We start from the raw sequence: 22,121 nt of genomic DNA, 5'->3' as shown, positions 1-22,121 counted from the left end.
CCCATACAGCTCTAATTTACAACAAAGTCATCTCAAAGCAGTTAACGTAGAAAACATTAAAGGTTCACAAAGTTAAATATGAACCCATTATGTTCCAACTCACTCCAATTCATTGTAATTAATATGTGATCCAATTAATTCCAATTAAGTCGCAAATTCAAATGTATTGTTATTACAAACCTTAAAAAAAGGGAGAAAAAAATAAATAAATAAAAGGAGCTAAAGACCCTGATAGATTGCACCAGCATTCTCCCTTGCTGAGCAAGAATGAGGTGACAGTGGAGAGGAGAAAACCTGATTAACAGGACTATGCAAACATCTAGCAGAACCAGAATCAGGGAGGGTGACCAGACCACCATGCGTCTGGACTGGTTGGGGGAATCTGTGAGGACAGCAAAGAGAGACAATAATAACGACATATACAGTACATGCAAAAGAGTATGGACATGCTATCAATAAAGTTATCTCTGACTATAATCTTTATGAAAAGAAAAGGTTTCTAAGCCAAATGTCGAAAGGTAGACAATCCTCTACAGTTGAGCTGCATTGTGAATTGCAAGCTTTTTTACACATTCTTAGAGGATGCTTTTATGCACACAGTGTAATAAATAATTAAATAAAATATAACATTTATAAATCTATAATTTTCTGGCAGGGGATAAAGCTAGCACACTGACAGAAAAGCAGTTCTTGCTATGGTTGGATAATATGCCATTATCAAGCCCAATTCAGAGTCAGCAAGCTCAAATCTTCATCTGTAGGATTCAGCCAGAATCAGTTGCACATTTGTTTTGGTATTGCCCTAATGTTCAAAACTTTTGGAAAAATGTGTATTTTTTTATTTCTGGAAATATTTATTGCTGTTTTTTGAATTATTTTGTAAAGACGCGTTATTTGGTCTACAAAAAGACCATCAACAAATTAATATGGTTAAAATAATCAACCTTATGGGCAGTTTCATATTTATTTAATATTTCATTAATGCAAGTATGGTGTGACACACAATTTTTTAATGCATTTATTCAGCAATTCAGGCAGTACATTCGCCCAATTAAAAAGTTTCAGAACCCTAAAGCTATTAACACTTTTACCATTTTTGATATATATTTTTTAACATTTTTTTTTTAAAGAGCATAACACTTTTTATTTCATCCTTTTTGCCCTAACTTTTTATTTTAATGTATTTCTGTAATCGCAATTGTTTTCATGTTTTACTTGTATTTTCTTATTTTTAAAAGAGAGAACATGTTTTTAAATAAGCATTCTCAAATCGTGGCAGCTGCTCCATTCAGCAGATAAGACGGGACAAAGGGACAAGCCAATTTAAAACAAGTGAACTAAGTGAATTCCCTGTAAAATACTTCCGTCTTCGTATTATCAGCCGGTGCAGCAGAAGCAAAATTTCAGAATCAAGCTACGAAAATCCCCTCACAAAATATATTTAATTAACTGAATAAATACATGTAAATGTAATTTCCCTTCTTATACGCTGAAAAAAAAAAAATTGATCCCACGCTCCAAAGGCGATGGTGGGCAAGGGTTACTATTGGAAGCCTATAAGGGGGGGGGGGGAACCATCTTGACGCTTGAGTTTCTCTGCTTCACTGCTGTTAGCCAGTACAGTACAGAACCAGAGATGCCAAGATGGCTGCAAGCAACTATTTCGGCTTCACACATGGTGCCGGTCCGCAATACAGGTGGGCCGAGTGATGCAAAAAGGTTGTTGGTGTGCGGTTTGAAGCACGGGGGTGTTTTCGCGGAGACGCTGTCCCTCCCTCGGGTCCGGGGCTTGGCGGTGCAGAGCTGTGCGACTGGCCGGACCCGTCGGGGCGCTGAGCTAACTGGGGTTCGCAGGCCAGCGCTTACTGGTCCTCCGGTGCTGACATCCTGGATGTGGACGCAGGGAGAGATTACACAACGTGTTGTGCAGAAATGGCACCCCAAAAGGCTGTTTTGGCAATATTTCCGTGGCTTGTTAAGGCTGAATTAGGGCTCCGCGTTAAATCGACGCAGGGTACGCCGCGACGCTGAACGTATGGTGCGCGTCGCCGCGTACCATACGCCGTAGGCTCTGCGTTGGTATAACGCGGAACCATAAATCAGCCTTTAAGGTGCATTCGTTGATAAGGATTAAGAGGACGAACCCCGATCTGGCACTGGGCTGTTTTGGTAAGGAGAGGAAACTAGGTAAATGCTTGTGGCTTGGCAGGAAACTGGTCACTAGTAATACACCCTCAAGGGATGTGTTTTGTCAGCTTCATGATCTGAATCATCAAATCTTCCAATGTGACAGATCATTGACTAATATGTAAAGTAGGAATGGGAGATATTTTACCGTTCACGATAAACCGTCAAAAAAATTACCCACGGTAAGAATTTGTATCTCACGGTAAAAATTATAAATTGAGGAAATGAGAAAGAAAGAAAGAAAGAAAGAAATGAGCCTGAAAGAAAGAAAGAAAGAAATGAGCCTGAGAGAAAGAAAGAAATATTTCCCGTTGATGTAACGCTTTGTATCGTCATTTTTATCGTTATCGGGATAAATGCCAGAAATTATCGTGATAAACTTTTTAGTCCAAACCGCCCATCCCTAATGTAAAGTATTCATTCTGCCATCAATGAAGTGCAAAAGGTTTCCCGTTTCGTCTATTGTGTCTGTGTGTTTAGATTACAGCCTGCAGACGTGGAAAACAGGTCTCCAGCATCGTGCTGCTGTATTCCTAATGAGTCATGTTTCCCTCAGGAGCTAATTTATTTAACAATGTTTGCACGATCTTCGAGACTTCTCCTTATAGGTGACTTTTCTTAGCTCATAATCCAACTACTCCTACCTAAGCTCAGGTCATGGTACTCTGTAAAGCTTTGCTGATCTGTGATTGGAGGTTTAAGTCTGTTGACACCGATATAGTTAATTTATGTCTAATCTCATATCAGAATGTCAGTTTATATAACACTGTAGTGCTCATTGAAAAAATGAAATAAGAGTAACACCACAAGCTACATCTATACAGAAGATCTAATAAATATGTATTGAAGAGTAAAATTAAAGCATTTTCTCAGTATTTAAGTTTTTAATTTTAACTTTTGTTGTGTGGATGTACAATGTGCCAATAACATTTTGTTTTTATAAATTGGGCTAAATGTACATTTTATCTTGGGCCCACATATGAAGTACTCTAGACAGTATTTCTTAACATGTCACTTGAAGAGTAACCTTAAAAAAAGTACAAATGGACATATAGTGGATATAAAAAGTCCTTACTGCCTGAACTAAATTGCATTTAAAAAAATATGAATATATAATAAACAACACAAATGTAGAAGCTGTTAAATCTTTAGTGTGGTCTTCCAATAAATTGAAATCCGTTATATAATATTTGATAATTGAGAACATTAAATACTTCCCTACTAACATGTTGGGAAAGCACTTTTTCCTTTACAGCGTTGTGTTTGCAAATACCTCTCTAATTGGCTTCACAAATCTAATCTCCAGAATTTATCCCACTCTTTGGAAAAACTTTGAAGTTGCTACAAAGTTTGGGTGGATTTCCTGATTGCAAAGTTGTTCTCTTGACACAAGCTGTTTCAAAAGAAGCTTTTAAACCAAATATAGAATAATGTCCTAAACGGAAAAGGCAATAACTGATCCAAGTCATGCATACTGTTGATGTACTATTCGCACTGGAGTAAAATTACTTCTGGACCTCGATCCACGGCAGTGTCATCATTAAAAGAACAATAACCCTTTGTTCAAATAAACGTTGAATAGTGAGTTAAAAGTGTCTGATTAGATGATCTACGGTTAGATTTCATTGATTATACTTCACATTTTGACAAGTGACGAAATCAGAAAATGGTGTATTCAGCTTATGTCCTTAAGTTGCAATGGAAACAGTAAACTGAAAAATAAATGTAAACAGAGCTTTTGTTGAAGCTTTAATAATGCATCTTATTTATAAGGTGCCTTTCATAAAACTCAAGGTCACCATACAACATAACAAACTGTTGGCACAAGATAAAATACAAAGAATACATGGATGAATTAAAAAAAAAAACAGGTAAAAGAGCAGTGTCAGTGGTAAGCAATCTGGAAGAGGAGGGGTTTAAGTCATTTTTTTCAATTGTGGAAGAGAGTCCAGGTTTCAAATTTCAGGTGGAATAGCATTCCAGAGCTAGGGAGCAGAGAGGCTGACCGCCCTGCTCCCCATGGTAGTCAGACAGGCAAGAAGAACCGTCAGGTGAAGACAAGAGACAGATGTGAGGGAACGAGATGGGGTGGTAACGTGGAGGGGCAAGGTTATGAATGGCCTTGAAGGTGTACAGCAGGATTTTGAAGTTGATGCGGAGGTGCACCGGGAGCACATGGAGCTGTTAAAGAACAGGAGTGATGTGGTTGATGGAGGGAGTTCTGGTGATGATTCGGGCAGCAGAGTTATGGACCAGTTGTACCTTTTATGAGGGAGGCCAAAAAGAAGAAAGTTACAGTAGTCACTATGGGAAGTGACAAGGCAGTGAACTAAGATTGCAGTGGCATGGGGGGTAAGGGATGGACGAAGACGATTTTTCGTACAGAGATGACAATAAAGGCTTGATTATGGTTCTGCGCTACACCAACGCAGAGCACACGCTGCTTCCGTGACGCCGTCATGAATCCTCCGGACTTCTCCAACACTCTATTTCGCTGCGGTACAATACCCCCGTGAGCGCCAGGGAGGTGCGATCTTTTCCTGAATGGTTTATCCCACTTTTCCGGTCACAGTGAATCAAAGAGATAAGGACAACTATTGTGCAAAAAACCAAAACAAAATAGATCACACATACACGAAGAAAAGAGCGCTGAAAGTTCATGACTGCTTCACGAACCGGAACCGGAAATGCGTTGCTACCAAGCGAACCAATCATAGCCCTCTTGGTCTGCGTTGGTCTGCGACCTCTTGACCCGTAGTTACAATTTGTGGGAGGTGCATGTCAGGCACGGCGTGGCGTGCGCGACGCAGCGCAACCTGCGGCGTAGGCTCGGCGTCGATTAGTTGCAGAACCATAATCCAGCCTAAAGCAGACCGAGTGATGTTAATGATGTATGATTGGAATGAAAGAGTTTTCTCCAGGATGAAAATCTCTTTACCTGAGGGGAAGGGGAAACAGGAGTTGTCAGATTAAAACAAGTTAAAACAAGTACAGGAAAGGTCAGTATCAATAAAATTTAAAAACTCAGACTGAGAAGCGGCGAACAAACACGCCAGCGTCATCTCCCTTACCCTCCTTGACAGTTAAAAGCTTTCCTGAATAGGAAGGTTTTCAGGTCTGTTTTGAAATTTTAGATAATGTTGATTTGCAACCAATTAAAATAAGTTTGGTCTTGTCACTGTTTAGTTTGAGGAAGTTGGATGAAAGCCAGGAACAGATTTCCTTAAGGGAGGAAGGTGGGAGGGTTTAGTTGGGTTTACTGGAGATTTAGAGCTGCGTGTCATCCGCATAACAGTGAGAAAGAATGTTATGATGACGGAAAATATTGCCAAGGGGAAGAAGATAATTAATGAAGAGAAGAGGGCCCAGGACTGAGCCGTGGGGCACGCCAGAAGTGACAGGAGATTGCTCGGACCTGTGTGAATGGCCTTGGATGAACTGAATGCTGCCTGAAAGATAATAATTAAACCAAGCCAAGGTTGTGTGAGTTATTCCAATGGAAATGAATCTATTCAGGAGGATGCTGTGTGAGATGGGGTTTAAGGCCAAGGAGGATGAGGATGGAGAGTAGGCTGGAGTCTGTTGCCATCAGGAGGTCATTGTGTGTGTTTTTTTTTTCTTGTGGACATGTCCAGAGAGGCTGGCTGCAAGCCGGTGGACCCTAAACTTTGCAACTGTAATTACAGGAACATTAAGCTGCTTGGAGATGGTCCTCCTGCCTTTACTTTAACCATGATTGTCTAGAATTTTAATTCTTATCTCTACAGACAACTCTCTCCTTTACTTTCTCTGGTCCATGTTCAGTGTGGTGAACACTGATACAAACAAGCAGTGGAACTATTTTTCACCCTTTAAATAGCAAAATTGAAGAGGAGTGTGATGCTGATTGCAAGACACATATTAGTTTAGCATGTTAATGTGGTCAAATTATATTAAAAAAAAACATTTCCTGGGGGACCAAAAAAAAGAAATTGTCCAGGAGAGTTTCAATAGTTTTTTTTTTTTTTTTTTAAATGGTTTTGTTGACCCCATTTCAAAAGCAATTTTGTCGATATTCAGTATATTATTACTTTTGTCAGTTTCAATCAAGTTCTTTCAGTGGGTTTTTCTTTCTTTAATGGAAGGTTTCCAACAAATCTGTCCTTGTCTGCAGTTGCAGTGATGGCAGAGCAGACATGTAGGTCAGTAAAGAAACATCCAATGTATTGTTTTGTATTCTCCATTTATTTGGTGAAATATTTGGGATGATGTTTGAGATCGAAATGTTAAGGTGGGACAGATTGGAGTATGTCAGTTTTGCTCAGAATGCAAGATAATGAAATAATAGACGTTCACATCATGTTGCTGTTTGAACATTACAAAGACCAGCCGACCTTGTAAACTCTAACCTTAAATCCCCCCCCCCCCCAAGTGCAAGTTGGCCTTTGTTTGTGTCAAAACAGTGTATTACTGTACTTTTACACTGTTTTATTAATAATAATTAGAAGGCATCATTTAATTTTAGCCCTTTTCATGCTTTTGTCTTCCCTGACACTGAAAGCTTAACAGAGTGCTGAAAACGTCAATTATTGATGTCGGTAACTGCTGACCTCATCCAACTAGAGGCTGCTGTTAACCCGTATTTCTGGCTTCCAGTTAGTTTTTTGTTATAGAGAGGAATTTTTTGTCAGTAATGCATAACTATAAATTTTACTTTCATATTTTTTTTTTCATTTGAATTGGTGTTTATTTGCTGAATTTAGATGGATAAAGTTTGAAACTGATATAATGTATCCATTAGTACTGCACCTGATTTTTTTTTTGGCAGTTTTTCCAACAATTTTTGGTAACTAAATCATGGATGATTTTCTAACTGATGATTTATTTATCATGATAAAAAACTATATTTGTATAGCACTTTCAATGAAATTGAATTAAGTTTAATTAAATTTAATTTGGCTTTAACGGCACCCAAAAAATAGATCTCCTATTAGCCTAATTAATATAGGGCCAATAGAAAATACAATTATAATAATTCCCTAGCTAAGGAAACCAACAGATTGCATCAAAGCTTTCCTTTGATCCAATCCCCCGTCCTGAGCATGCACTAGGCGACTGTTGAAAGGAAAAGTTTCCTATTGTTTGTTTGTCATTTACATTTCCTACCAACCAAATACCTTTTCATATTTGCATAAATTTCCATTCAAAACAAGACATTGTTTACGCCAGCATAAAATCTCGAAAGTCTGTTTTATGAATAGTTGTTTGACATTTTTGTGGCAAAAAGTTAGGTAAAAAAGAATAACTGACAAAATACAAATCAATCTTTAAAGTGACACAAAGGAAACTTATTGATTTATTGCAATTTTTTATCTCAGAGGTGCCATTTGTAGGGATTAAGGTTAATTCACATTCACAACCTTGTCCATTATTAACTCTTGTACAGCTTCTTGCTCAGTCATTTGTGGGTTTTCTTGCCCATTACTTTTTCTTGAGTCTCTCCATCACCTCTGCCATGATGTCCACTGTAGCTCCTTGAGCCTCCTGTGTAACCTCATCAGAAGCTCCAATACCATTACGCCAGGCAGGAAATTCTGGTACCAGTGACATCTATGACAGGAGGGCCCAGCCCATCCTCTTAGGGCTGACATAGTGTCAGTCATCATTCAAAAACCCTTTTCTAGCTTCTCACAGATGCTTGGCAACAATTGCGTTATCTGGTGCTGAGCTAAACTGTCCACTGACTGAGTGCACGACTCAGTCACTGGATACTCGTTCATACCGATACAGTTGTTAGCTATCAAACGAAGAGTAGCAATACCTCCTTGAAAAGTAGCATTACTTTTCACCAAATGCTAGCAGGACGTAGAAATATTTCCCATAATAGAGATAGCTTCACAAGCTTACTGGCATGCTCTGCTAACATATATAGCCTAATAGCCATGGCTACGGCTGGAAAATCCAGTGTAAGCCGTCGGGTCCAACAGTTTGCCCCTGCCGCAATAAAATTTCCTCCCGGGATACTCACCCCGTGTGTGTGGCATGCCTTGGCTTAGGACATGCTCTGGCTGCTCTAACCTCCATCCACTGCGCCTTCCCATGCAAACTGCTCTTCTGCCGGCTGGCTTGCCAGGCTGACCTGGTCACTTAAAGCTCTTAATGCTTCTTCTATATTGGTTGCTTACCAGGGAGAGTTGGAAGACGATATGACTGGTGAACCAGATACCAGTCTGTGGGATCTACATCTATGCAAACGTCAGTGACTCTGTGCAAACGTCAGTGACTCTGTGCAAACGTCAGTGACTCTGTGCAAACGTCAGTGACTCTGTGCAAACGTCAGTGACTCTGTGCAAACGTCAGTGACTCTATGCAAACGTCAGTGACTCTATGCAAACGTCAGTGACTCTATGCAAACGTCAGTGACTCTATGCAAACGTCAGTGACTCTATGCAAACGTCAGCGACTCTATGCAAACGTCAGCGACTCTATGCAAACGTCAGCGACTCTATGCAAACGTCAGTGACTCTATGCAAACGTCAGTGACTCTATGCAAACGTCAGTGACTCTATGCAAACGTCAGTGACTCTATGCAAACGTCAGTGACTCTATGCAAACGTCAGTGACTCTATGCAAACGTCAGTGACTCTATGACGTTTACATAGAGTCACTGACGTCAGTGACTCTATGCAAACGTCAGTTACGTTACTGCAAATGTCAGTGACTATGCAAATGTCAGTTACGTCGCTGCAACCGTCAGTTACGTCTATGCAAACTAGGGCCAGGTATCAATTCAAATGTCAAGAATCGAATTGATTCAGAATCGATTATCACCATTTGATCCGATTTGATATTGATGTGGGTTAGTGTTATTAAAAATGCTTTTTGAGTTGTTGCCTGAATTATAAGACTGTAAAATAACTAGTGAAATAATAATTTCACGATAATTATTGTGAAATAACTAAATAAATAACTCAAATGGGCCTTTCAATATCCATTTAAAGTGCAAAAAAGAAGGAAATTGCAACAGCTCATGCAGTAAACAAATCATTTTAGTTTGTCTAATTTATTCTGTCACCAGACACACAGCTTGCCCTGAAGATCGGGATCGGGAATTTTTCAGGTATTTCATAGCTCTAGTAAATACAGATAATATGAACTTCATTGAACTTGTATAACATTTTGAAATTTAAGCTGAAATATCCAAAACACTGAACACTGGTTGTGCACGGTCGGGGGTGTGTATGGGTGTCGCCGTATCTGTGTGTAACGTGTCTGGCGATTCAATGATCTGCAAGTTTTGCCAGCACACAGTTGACTGGAGATGGAAGGATATGTGCAAAGAAAGATCATGTACTTCATTGGCGACATCTGTAGTAGGTGGAATCATAATTTTGTTTTACAGTACGACACGCTCTCCTCGCGTGGTGCGGGAGCGAGGTCCGTTTCTTAACGCAGCTGGTTGTCTGTGCAAACGGAGGCGAACGCATATGGCAGCATAAACACAGGCTCAAACAGCAAGTAATTTCCAGCCTTAACAGTCCTGCTCAGCCGGCTGTCTGTACGGAGTAAACTGTGCTTCTGTAGCTTCTGCGCTGGTTTCTCAGACGGCCGCTTCGACATGTTTGTTTTGTTCACGAGGGCAGCGGGGGCGGGAGGGGCAGAGAAGCGTGCAGTGTCCCCGGCTTTTAGTGACCCCTCTTTCAGCATTTTCTCCAAAGAAAACTTAATTTATTTCGCGCTTTGTTAACGCTACCGCTGCTCTTCAACGCCATGTTCATTGATTGATAGTTTCACACCACGCACATGTGTGAATTAAATTACATGACTACTGGGATTAAAGTTCACCTGGTGAAAATCTAATGATGAAAAATAATCGATCTTTAGACATACGAATCGATTTTTAGGAATTAATATGAGAATCGGTTTAGAATCTGAAAATCATTTTTTTTTTTTTTCTCGACACAGGCCTAGTGGGATGAAATCTGCTTTAGTACAGATTGCATTCTATGTCTGATACAGGCTACTGGGAGAGCCATGGGCCTCATTGTTCTCCAGGATTAGAGATGGAGGATGTCACCTCTAGATCTGGACTCATACCATGATGGCCTCCACTGGGTGAGAGTCTCCATGGACTGCTCTCTAGCATTTCACCAGTGGATGACCCAGGGTGTTGTGATGGGTATGGTTTCAACTAGAAAATGGGTCACTACAGATGCCTCTCTAGTGGGGGGCACCCACAAAGGGAGAATGGTGAATGGCAGATGGGGACCCAATATAGGCTCCACCCATGTAAATTGGGTGGATCTGCAGGCAGTGCATCTGTTTCTAAAGTATTTCCTCCTGAGGAGTCATCATGTCCTGGTGAGGTCAGACAATTCAACCGTAGTGGCCTACATAAACAGGCAAGGAGGTGTGAGAACCGCCTAGTTGCACATACTGGCACACAGACTGGTAGTCTGGAGCAGCATGCACCTGCAATATCTGAGGGTGACCCACATACCAGGCATTCTCAATCGTGGGAAGGACCTTTTCTCCACGGGCAGCCCACTGTTTGCAGACAGGAGATTACGCCCCAAAGTGGTGAAACAGATGTGATTGAGGTCCGGTCAGGTGACTGTGGAAGTTTTATGCACCAGAGGTTTTCTGCACATCAGACAGCCCCATTGGAGATGGTTGTGCTGGAACAAAAGTTGCCAAAGACCCTCCTGTATGCTTTCCCTCCTGTGGCTTATTCCCCCCTGCCAGAGTGAGGAAGGAGGGACTTTCTATGATCCTTATAGCTCCACCCTGACTGGGAAAACATTGGTAGGCGAAGATTGAGCTGTTGTGTGGCCCTCCATGGCTGTTATCTCTGTGGAAAGATGTTATGACAGACTCATGTGGAAAAGGGAAGTAACATAAATATCCAACGTTTTTAGGGTAATTGAAAGTTATTTATTAACAGAGGTAACGTTTAAACAATCGTAAGGCAACTAAAGAATGGAAAAAAACGAGAAAAATTCCTACTAACAATAGGGCCTTCGCACTGTCAGTGCTCAGGGCCCTAATTACACATAACAGTGTGCAGAAAGGCACAGGAGCATTGATGGTTACAGATTGCTTCCCTGCCACCCTCTGGTTCTGATCTTCTGGCTCCTTATATCTCTGATGGTGGATTGGCTGACAAATCCTCCCGCGTCAATCAGCCTTCTCCAGCTCAGGTAAACGGCATCTGGTAATCAGGTCCTGTTGCAGGGCAACCTCTGAGCTGTTCCACTCAACATTCACATGCAACTAACTCTCACACATACACAACACTCAAAGAGAGGCCAAATCCCCAGAAAGGGACCTGCCATTTCAGGCTCTGAGGGAAATATTCCACCCACTCCTCCATTCCTCCTCTCCGGGGAGGCTGGCCCTCTGGGCTTGGCCTGTGAGTGGTTCATCTTGAATACAGCTGGCTTCACACATCATGTTATTGACGCCATTCAGTGTTCTCGAGCACTGTCAACAAGAGGGCTGTACGAGCACAAGTGGTGTGTTTTTTGCGGGTTGGTGTGTGAAATCAAATGCCATACCTTTTCATGCTGTCAGTCAAGCATTCAGTTTTCCACCAATGACACCAAGGTTAGTTCGGCCTAAGAGGCCTAACCCAGCCTTTATACCTAAGGTTGTCTGCTCTGGGTCGCCTATAGAACTGAGAGTTTTTTATCCTCCACCTTTTGTCTCACACAAGCACCGGTGTTTGCATTTTCTATGTCCAGTCTGTGCACTCCGGGTATACGTGGACAGGACCCAGTCTTTTAGGAGAAGTGACCCAGCTCTTTGTATCATGGGAAAAACCTCATATGAACAACCCTGTGTTGAAACAGTGTATTTCCCACTGGATAGTCTTGAGCTATTGCCCTGGCTTATACTAGCAATGGGCTTCAGCCCCCTGCTGGTCTACGTGTGCATTCCACATGGGGTCTGGCAACGTAGTAGGCACTCTTTAAGGGGTTTCTATCCAGGACGTGTGCAGCAGCTTGCTGGATTTCATATGTTTGTTAGGTTTTACAAACTGGATGTCACAGCACCGACCCTGGCACAGTTGTCATGTTTACAGTCAACTGTGAACATGACGTAGTGAAACACGAAACGAATACCATTTAGACAACTTAAGGTTATGCATATAACCCCAGTGCTCTGATTAGCATGAGCGAGTGACTCACCAGACCACCCCCCCCCCCGCCACAGAAGCGAGGCAAAGGTGAGGCTGTTTTGAGCTGACGGCTGATGCTATATCAAACTCAGCCCTATATACAGAAGGAGGGGCTTGACTCTCCTGGCATAGATGTCACTGGTGCCAGCCAGGAATGGCTTGCGTAATGGTATTGGAGTGTCTGAGGTCACGCAGGAGGCGTTTCCCATACTGAGACAGCAGTGACGTGCGGTGAGATTCATGGATGGTGAGGCACTGACTTCATCAGTCAGATTTACAAGCATATGAACCCTCCAGAGAAACTTATTCACCATTTGAATGGCAGCAGTTAACTGGTTATGTTTAAAACCTCCTATCGTCATTCACATACAAATGCTTTACACATACAAACTGTAGCGCACAAAAAGCACATTTAATTAAAAAAAAAGTTATTATGGTCTTACCTTTACTTATAAATGAAGTCCATGCGCCGCTAACTGTAAACTCCTGCTTGTTGTCACTTATTCTGCAGCTAATGAGTCGCAAGAAGAATCCCTGAGCTCACTAGTGCCCCCTACCGTGAGGCAGGAGAAGTGCGTGCCTCACCCCATGCCTCTTTTCAGCTGTTTTATGATTGCGCCGGCACAAGAAACGCATTACACACATATAGTTGCTGTTCATTATATAAATCAGCTTAACTATGGAAATTTATTTCATATAGCAAACGTGTTTGAAAATTTTAATAGTGACATACAAAGAGACAGCGATCTGGTCTCACTACATAGCATGGCGGCACAGTTAGCCGAGTCATTGCGCAATCCATGGTGAGGCTCAGCGGGGTGCTGCCTCACCGCCCGCATCTTCTCAGCATTTGAACGGCAAATGTGAAAATTCAGCGATTTTTGAAGAAAAAATAATCTAATGTAAAATTACTTTATAGTACAAATCAATTGATAAATATAAAAAAAATATTTTTTTTCCATTTTCCATTTCTTTTTCCATGATGGCAGGTGAGGCACAGCCTCCCCTGCCTCCCCTGACCGCACGTCACTGTGAGACAGTCACTCATGCTAATCAGTGAACCAGGGTTATATGCATAAACATAACATACATTTCCATGCATGGTAGTGATGGGAGATTGTGAGGGCAAGACAACTCTTTGTAAAAGTAAACCTGTATTTTTTTCAAATTAAATTTAAAGTGATATTTTAGAATGGGAAAACCTTTGTGCTGCTTTTAACAAGGTCAAGACTGCAGGCGTGTACCCGTTTCTTCCTCCACAATCACGATGTCGTAATATGTGTGTAATATTGTTTTGGAATGTCTGTGTAAGAAATGCACGGGTGTCCCAAGAAAAGATACAGTCTTAAATCTGTTACGCTAATATCTGAGTTTATATTCTTGCTTTTATATTCCTATCATATCGGTGCAAATGTCTATGGGGTAGTATGGTACCTTGGTACCATCTCAGATTCTCTGTGTGATGGCCCATCAAAGGTTCCTCAGAGTCAAGGGAAGTTGATACTGTCTCTGCACAGGATTGTTAAAAGGTTGTTTTTTTTGACGGTTACGTTTTTAGAGGCATCTGTAAATGTAATGTTGTACTGCAGCACTTCACAAAGATTTTGCATTGTGATTTCTTGCCCATGTGGACATGAGGAGGGCTGCCCTTCTTGGTCCAGCTCCTCAACTTTTGGTCAGTAAACAGGAATAAGCAGGATCCTTCCTGTTTATTGACCAATAGTAGAGGAGCTGGACCAAGAAGGGCAGCCTTCTTCATTTGCAAAATGAGGCATGAATGCATAAGGTAAAGTAAAAAGAGGAGACGAGGTAATGTAAAAACAAGGAATGCATGTATAAGGATAAGGAAAAAACAAAAATATATATATTTCTGCTTTTATTTATTTAATCATGTCCGTTTTGGTCCTCCATAACCCTATGCTCTAATGATTGCAATGTCTTTCTGAATAATTTGAATGCTCCTAAAATGATTCCACCTCTTCTGCTTTCCTTTAGTACCCAGCCTCCCCAGGCCTACTCACATCCTTCTACAGCCAGCTACAGTGTCCAGCAGGCTCCAGCTGTTGCTCATGCAGTGACAGCATCCTACTCTCCAGCTCCAGTCCAGGCAGCCAGGCCTGTGGTCTCGGCCTCTTATCCTGCCTATCAGACCCACCAGGCACCTCCAGACTACACGTACCGACAGCCAGACCCCCCTCAAACTACCACCACACCACAGACGTACCAGGTATACTCAGACATGGTCAGTCTCTTTTTGCTTCTATCATTATTATTTAGCTCTTCACTTTCATGTTGCATGTTTGACTTTATTTCATGGCTTTCATTTTAGCGTATAGGAGGTAGACTTGTAGTCAAGACTGTCTAAACCGAGACCAAGACACTAACAAGACCAGAGAATTTCAAGACCATGACAAGACCAAGACTAGTTCAGCTCAAGACCGAGACCCCAAGAAAACCTAGTTATTTTGTCATCTTGCATGAGTTGTAGAACATAAGCGCCATCCTGGGTTCAGCTGCTTAGTAAACAATATGAGGTTGTATTCAACTGCAGCACACTAACAAAGAGACAGTGGATGTCTTATGTGTAAACTCACTATAAATGTTTTCGTCAATTAGCTGAGATCAAATATGTGCAGCAATTGCAACACTGCTATTTCTACACTATTTGAGGATTGACTCGAGTGCTTTTAAGGATTGACATGACTATATTAACTAGTCCCAAAGTCATCTAGCAAAATAACAAACCTCCAACACCAATCTCCACCTCAGAAAAGTCTAATATATAGTAAATGTTACCAATTTAAATTGTACTTAATTTGTAGATGAAATGTGAATTTTAAATATTAACGATACACACAATTATTGACGTCAAATTGCATAATTTGCCATTATGGTAGCCAAATTACACTGCATATCAGCTTCACTAAAATGGCACAGACCTAATGCTTAATCAATCACAACGATATGCAAATATTGTTCAAAGGCCAATGATGCCATATATTTATTCAAACTAGTGATACACCGAAATGAAAATTTGTGGCCGAAACCGAAACCGAAAATAATAATAAACACTTGGCCGAATACCGAACAATACCGAACATGGTTCTTCGCAGTTTTTCATTTATTTTGCCAATTTTTTCACCATTGCATAAATCAAATAAATTTGATTTAGGCATGCTTTTAAAAGAAAAAAATCTTTTACAAAATTACAAGGTAGAAAACATTTGTTGAACATAAAAAACTGAACATTTTTTAATTTCCCAGCATTTCTTAAATATTCCAGCAGACATTATACCAGCAAAGAACAATAACTTAAAATAAATAAATTAGCAAAATATATTTTTTGGCCATCTTTGAGCTTACGTTAGGCTTAACTGACTGAACATTGTAACATAGGCCTTAAAACAATAAAAATGCATTAAACCGCTCAGGGTTTTTTATCATTTCAAATGATAAATCAAACTTGTAGTGCTGAAAGACTTTGCAGATGTGCCCCCTCTAGATATTTGAGCAGAACATTCATTGCAAACAGCCATTCTTGTATTATTCTTTGCCACTCTAAAATACTTCCACACTGCTGACATGTTTGCACCGCACCACTTCACTCCACGCTCTTCCACGTTTGATTTCGTCATCTAAACGCACCTGTAATAGATTGATTTATGTTGGTTTGGTTCCACCTGCTGGTGAATGTTAGGTAGAATTCTTATGTGGTTAGTTTTTGGTTGGCCAACGATTTATGTGTTGCGCAACCATTACGGGAGCGTTATGTGGTTAGTTTTTGGTTGGCCAACTATTTATGTGGTGCGCAACAGTTACGGAGCGGCCAGTCTATTTATATTACAACGCCGTTATTAATTGTTCGGTTTTTTTCCCACTTATTCCACCGAACACCGAAAGTGTTTTTTTGCCATTTTCGGCCGAACAATTTCGGTTACCGAACAATCGGTGCATCACTAATTCAAACAAGGCCATTATAAACACAATACTGTCATTAAATACAGACACACATGCAGATGCACCAATCCTGCATTAAATCAAATACAAAATACAAATAGTTTACAAAACTGTACATTAACAAGAGGAAGAACTGTGGATCACAAGATTCTGTCACCTTGGTGTGTGCAATGGCATCTCAATTACCTGAGTTGGAGACATGGCGAGACCGAGAGACCCGAGACAAGACCAAGACCACAAAAAAGTCTACTGGTCAAACTTTCACCAAGATTATTTCATTTATCTATTTTATTTATTTATTAGCAGTTTCTATGTGGTGTTATGTATGTGCATGCTGTCAGATTTTGCCACAGTTGTTTATGTTTAGCTGGGTGTTAATTAAACGTGGATGTTCTTATGTAAACACCAGCAGGAGAACTACAACTATGGGCGTCCTCCTGTTGTGACGACATATGACAACAAACAGTACTACCAGACGAGTATAGCCTCGGCTCAGCGGACGCCCACAGACAATTATTACCAGACCAGTAAGTCACTTAATTTTCAGTTTCCTGTTTTTTTCCTATGTTATGTTTATGTTGAGCTGTGGGTCTGTATCGTTTTATATTGTCCAGGAGTCTATTTATATGGGATAGCTGTCGTACCATTAGTGTCACTGTATTTCTCGTCAGTTAATCAACATATGTGACTTTTTTTTTTTTCAAGCTCTTTTTTCTTACTTAATTAAATGATTTGACATTTGACAAATGAAAGAATTCTAGAGCTACTTATGGTGAAAACAATTGCACATTTTGTGAAATCTTTGGACACCTGTTAAGGGTTTTGTTGGTCTTTTCCTGTTCGTGGGACTTTGTTTAGCTTTCTCCTACGCACCTTTTCTGTTTTATGAAATAGAGTGTTCAGCCAAAATAACTCTACTCGTACACATGGTTTCAAGGTACTTGGCAGCTTATTTTTCCCTCATTTTGTGTCTGTTCATGTAATCTCAAGTTGATGGTGAGAACAGGATTCTGTTAGTCATATTTTCTGTTGAAGTAGTCCTGCAAGTTCGTAACTGTTTGACGTGACTTGTTGTCCAGCTGCTGAATAGATTTGGGACTAATCTCAGTCTTCCCTGATGATTTTATATAACTGGTGCAAATGTGAAGTAAAAAAAAAGAGAAAAGGACGTTCTGTTTGAGAAAAGCGTCTGGTGCTCATTTGTTACTAAAGTGAGGATCCACCCGTCACTCCAGAAACCTGGGAAAGGAAATGCCAGAAAGTGACATCTGTTTCATGCTGTCCTCTCTCTCTCTCGCTCCCTGTTTCTTTCTCTCTCTGTCTTTCTCTTTATGCCACTGCTCTCTTGATCAATTTCTGTATTAGTAGGAGTAAAGAGCGAATATAGTCCAGCCACCTCTACCGTGTACAACCAGCCTCCTCCACCTCAGCGGCAGGTCACTGCTCTGAAACCCCTGGCCATCTCCAGCCCTGTTTCTACCAGCTACAACATTTACCCAGTGTCCACCAGTGTTCAACAATCTCCAACACCCATTTCATCATACACCCTGGGCTCCTCTTTCAGCTCCACCGCCTCAGCCAGCTCTTACTCTGGTGAGTAAACACGTCACATGGAATTTTGAGCCCACAATGATCAACATATATTATGGACAAGTGTTTGCACATGAGCGCACAAACCTTTTCCACCGTAAATAATAATGCACAGAAATTGGTCTGATAAGAACACTATAATTTAAAGGGAAGTGGAATGCACACCATTTTTGTAAATGTATATACATTGAATAATGTATCTGTATTATCAAGTAAAGCAATACAAAAGCCTTTTCACACCGAAAGCGTCACTGGCGACATAGGCGTCTGGCTGCCTTCATTTTCTATAAAAGCTTGGTGCAATAGACGTCGGAGGCGTCGGGAGCGGCACGATAGAGGCGTCAATTTGAAGTTGAGATAATCTCAACTTTATGCAAATGAGCAGCGGCGACGCCGAGGCAGCGTCCAATCACAGCCCGGGATTCCCAAAACAAGAAGCCTCAATGCACATTGTACTTCCGTGTACACACAAACTTATACTTTCACATGCATACATGAGCATAGCTGTGCACTAACAAACTTATTTTATCAGGAATTAATATATTTTATCTAGCTAACTGACATTTTTGCTGATTTGACTGCGGTTTTTACCTGAACTTTACTCATGTGAAACACGTAACTGATGGTTGAGGAGCTGAATGGTCCGAACGATTTTATTTGCTACATCAATTCAACGCAAAATGATTAAAAAAATGTGCTTATTAATCACAAAGCACAGTTTAAACATTATCACCATATTCGCTACTACCCGGTTTGTCATTGGTGTTCACCACAGACAGACTACAGCTTCACCGGGACAAACGCCCATAGTTGCTGTTGATCCAAGGACCAACTTTGTTAAGGAGAGCATCAAACTCACTCTTGTGTACGTGGAAATAACGCCCAAATATAAAAATGCTTCTAAAAGTGCGATCCATGGGGAAAGAGGAAACCGAAGATGTGCACACTATATATAGATATGTGGAGACTATATGCACTTTTTTCCTTCCAGTTCTGCAGCACAGCTTGAAAGAACTACTGGAGGCATTGGCAAGTGGCACAATGCAGGCGTCCTTAGCGACCACAGGTGATTTTTGACGCTTTCGGTGTGAATGCACAGTTGGGTATTCTTATTTTGGGTTATAATGGGTTAACAGATCACTAAATCTTTGTTGCAAGTGTTTCACATTACAGGCATGTTGTAAGGGGAGCATGAAAGTGTTTCAAGACATTTTATCCAACACAGATTCAGTAAAAATGGTCAGAACAGACAACACAAAGTGAATATGCTCCCTGTAGGACATGACATGATAACCTCAGTTGGTCTTTATTTGGTTTTAAGAGGACCAAACAGCTGTCCAAGACATTTTACACAGTGTCATTCATTTAATGAAATCTTAGCTAAAATTGGGTTATGTCATGCACACGCGCACATACAGCAACATAGATAACCATCGACAACTTGAAAATTGAAGGATGAGGTTAATCTTTCTACTGCATCTTTTTCTCAAAGCGAGGTGGATGTCAGTCCTGGGGAAATCACATTTGATAAGAGTGCTGACTGTTTATATCTTACCTAAACCCTTCCTGCTTTCTTTTCTATAATAATTCAAATTCCAGTTTCATCTTCATACCTCTCATGATCAGGTATTAGTTACTCCAATTATGACTCGGTTGGCTACACCTCCACATCGAGCCCATCCTATTACCAGCCGGCCCAGCAGACTCTGTCCCAACCGCAGCCTCCACCGCAGCAGTCGCAGCTGCCCCAGCAGCCCCAAGAAACCCAGCCCTCTATCCAATCACTACCCAAGCAGCTCACAAGTTCATCCTGGAGTAACTCGGGCAGCAACATGGTAACAGCCCCAACCGGAAACACCTATAAAAAGCCTGCTTTCCACCAGCACAAGCTCCAAAGACCCAAAGGGCCTCCCAAACAACCTCAGCTTCATTACTGTGACATTTGCAAGATCAGCTGTGCAGGCCCTCAGGTAAGCAATTATAAATTAGATAAATCCAAATGATCTTTATTGGTCTAATATGTGTATTGCAGACTATCAAATCACAAGCCAACTGAAACAAAGACATTTAATGTTAACATGATTTACAAGAATGCATGTATGAGAACTTGAAATGTAATTGTATTTATTATTTTGGTCACTTCATCTCACTGGCCGGTGGCTTTGATTTACTCCATTAGACATACCGGGAACACAATGAAGGCCAAAAACATAAGAAAAAGGAGGCCGCCCTAAAGGCTGGGGGGCAGTCTGGGACCAGCAATGGGCCAAGAGGAGTCCAGACTCAGTTACGCTGTGAGTTATGTGATGTGTCATGCACCGGAGCGGACGCCTATGCTGCACATATCCGTGGGGCCAAACACCAAAAGGTAAAAAAAGCCGTAAAGCTTTTTTCCTCTATTTCAGAAAGCATGCTCTTCTCTAAACTGCCAAGTCTAGGAAAAAAAACCCAACTCATTCAGGGATTTGGGATGGGATAAAAGTATAAGTAACCTTGAACAGTTGGATCTCATTCTGTGTCTCTTTGTCAACCTCGAAAGGTGGTGAAACTTCACACCAAACTTGGCAAACCTATACCTTCAACTGAGCCAGTGTTGGTTAACTCTGCTTCAGTTATCACAACCTCAACAGCTGGGAAACCTTCAGTCTCCTCCTCCGTGTCTCTATCAGTCTCGACCACTTCATCTGCTGCTGTGACGCCCAAACACGCGGCCGCAAACACCACAACCAAAATAAGCCTTCCAGTCAAGAAACCAACCCCCTTCAAAATGACTTCCACTTGTAAGTTTCATGAGGTGTTTTCACTTGACATAATGAATGTCGAACAGTTTACGATCCAAGCTGGTGTTAGTCTTTATCTAAATAACTCATCTTTATAGTACACACCTATTCTTATGAACTTACATTCAGTTAAAAAAAAAAACATACTTTTCATGTTTCCTTTACTTTACCTTTACATGTTTTCCTAAGTAAAAAAAATGTGAAAGTTGTTAGCAAAGGTGGTTGTACCTACATGGTATATCTGCCTGCTTCACCTCAAAGTGTACCATTGTGCTGGCTGCAGAGTCCTCAGCCAGGAGCTCTCAAACAACACAATCATACACACGCAGTCATTCTATGAAAAATGGTAGACGTGCAAGTTCATTTTAACTAAAAGGAAAATATACTGTTTGTCTTTCCAAAAGATGGACTTTTAACATTCACCATCTATAAAAGTAGCCTCATTAATTAAACTAATCTTTAAGCCTTAATAAAACACAGTAAATTAACTATTTACATTTTAAAAAGTTGAAACTCATAAAACAATCCATATTTCCAACCATTATTGTGTATCACATGTATATTTAATATCTACTTCTCAAATAGCAGAAGTGTCCCTCATGACATCAAACCGTTAAAAATGCAATAAAAAAAAAGTTGCATTTTAAATGACACATCTGTATTGATTGGTTATATCTTCTGAAAAGCTTTTGTCTTTCAAAATATATAGCCTTATATATGGAAAATGTAGCTTTTCTTGAATGAGTTCTTTAAACGTCTAATCTCCTTGACAGCTAATAAGCCAGCCGCTTCTCCAGCAGCCACAACTGTTGCGGTGGCGCCTGCTAAAGCAGACGATCCTGTTAAGCCATCAGTCCAGAAGATGGAGCCACAGGGTGAGGATGAGAAAGGTGACAGAGCTGGAGGTCAGGGGGACGTCCAACCTGTGGGACATGACTATGTTGAAGAGGTATAAAGGCAAACGCATATTACATCCCCACCTGTTCAGTATATTGTACCTGACTGCATATTTACTCCACAGCTGGCATGTCATAGATAAATCACAGTTTTATTCATTGAAAAGTTTAAAATATTAAACAAAGAGCCCTTTTGATTAACATGAAAGTCATATACTTTGAGATTGATATAGAAATAAATGTGCAGTTATGGAATTTAACAGTGTTCAAGTATCAAAAATACTTTTGCACGGTCATGTTATTATCTTTCTTGAGTGATCTTAATCAGAGACCAGTCTTATGCGGTGTGTGTATGAATATGTATATTTAATTAAATCTTCCCATATGGACATCGGTTTTTGTTTTTGTTGTTTTTTCAAGGGACAAATTACATCATGGTAAAAGTTGTTTAAAAAAAAATAGTTCTCATCATAATTTGGATATTTTGGGGGGGTGGCTTTTACAATCCACGACTCCAAAATGCACATAGAAAGTCCATTAAAACCTGACTAC

General features: G+C 40.7%; 1 protein-coding gene across 8 annotated transcripts in view; it reads left to right on the top strand.

The window, feature by feature from the left end:
• The first annotated feature begins 1,604 nt into the window (after positions 1 to 1,604).
• The window catches only part of zfr2 (zinc finger RNA binding protein 2), a 33,311-nt gene continuing 12,794 nt past the window's right edge, over positions 1,605 to 22,121 (top strand). Inside the window, exons 1-9 of one of the 8 annotated variants that reach the window (XM_061738280.1) lie at positions 1,605 to 1,697; positions 14,342 to 14,573; positions 16,716 to 16,830; positions 17,669 to 17,896; positions 18,885 to 18,959; positions 19,520 to 19,863; positions 20,073 to 20,261; positions 20,433 to 20,673; positions 21,447 to 21,622. In XM_061738280.1, the coding sequence (XP_061594264.1) occupies positions 1,645 to 1,697; positions 14,342 to 14,573; positions 16,716 to 16,830; positions 17,669 to 17,896; positions 18,885 to 18,959; positions 19,520 to 19,863; positions 20,073 to 20,261; positions 20,433 to 20,673; positions 21,447 to 21,622 (1,653 nt within the window). In that variant the 5' untranslated portion in view covers positions 1,605 to 1,644. Of the gene's footprint in view, positions 1,698 to 14,341; positions 14,589 to 16,712; positions 16,831 to 17,668; positions 17,897 to 18,884; positions 18,960 to 19,519; positions 19,864 to 20,072; positions 20,262 to 20,432; positions 20,674 to 21,446; positions 21,623 to 22,121 lie in introns of all 8 variants that reach the window. The other 7 variants (XM_061738279.1, XM_061738277.1, XM_061738278.1 and 4 more) reach the window with 7 other exon arrangements.

The sequence above is a fragment of the Cololabis saira genome, chromosome 13 (assembly GCF_033807715.1).
Source record: "Cololabis saira isolate AMF1-May2022 chromosome 13, fColSai1.1, whole genome shotgun sequence".
Taxonomy (NCBI): Eukaryota; Metazoa; Chordata; class Actinopteri; order Beloniformes; family Belonidae; genus Cololabis; species Cololabis saira.
Note: the sequence above shows the minus strand (reverse complement) of the source record. Positions and strands in the feature narration are given on the sequence as shown.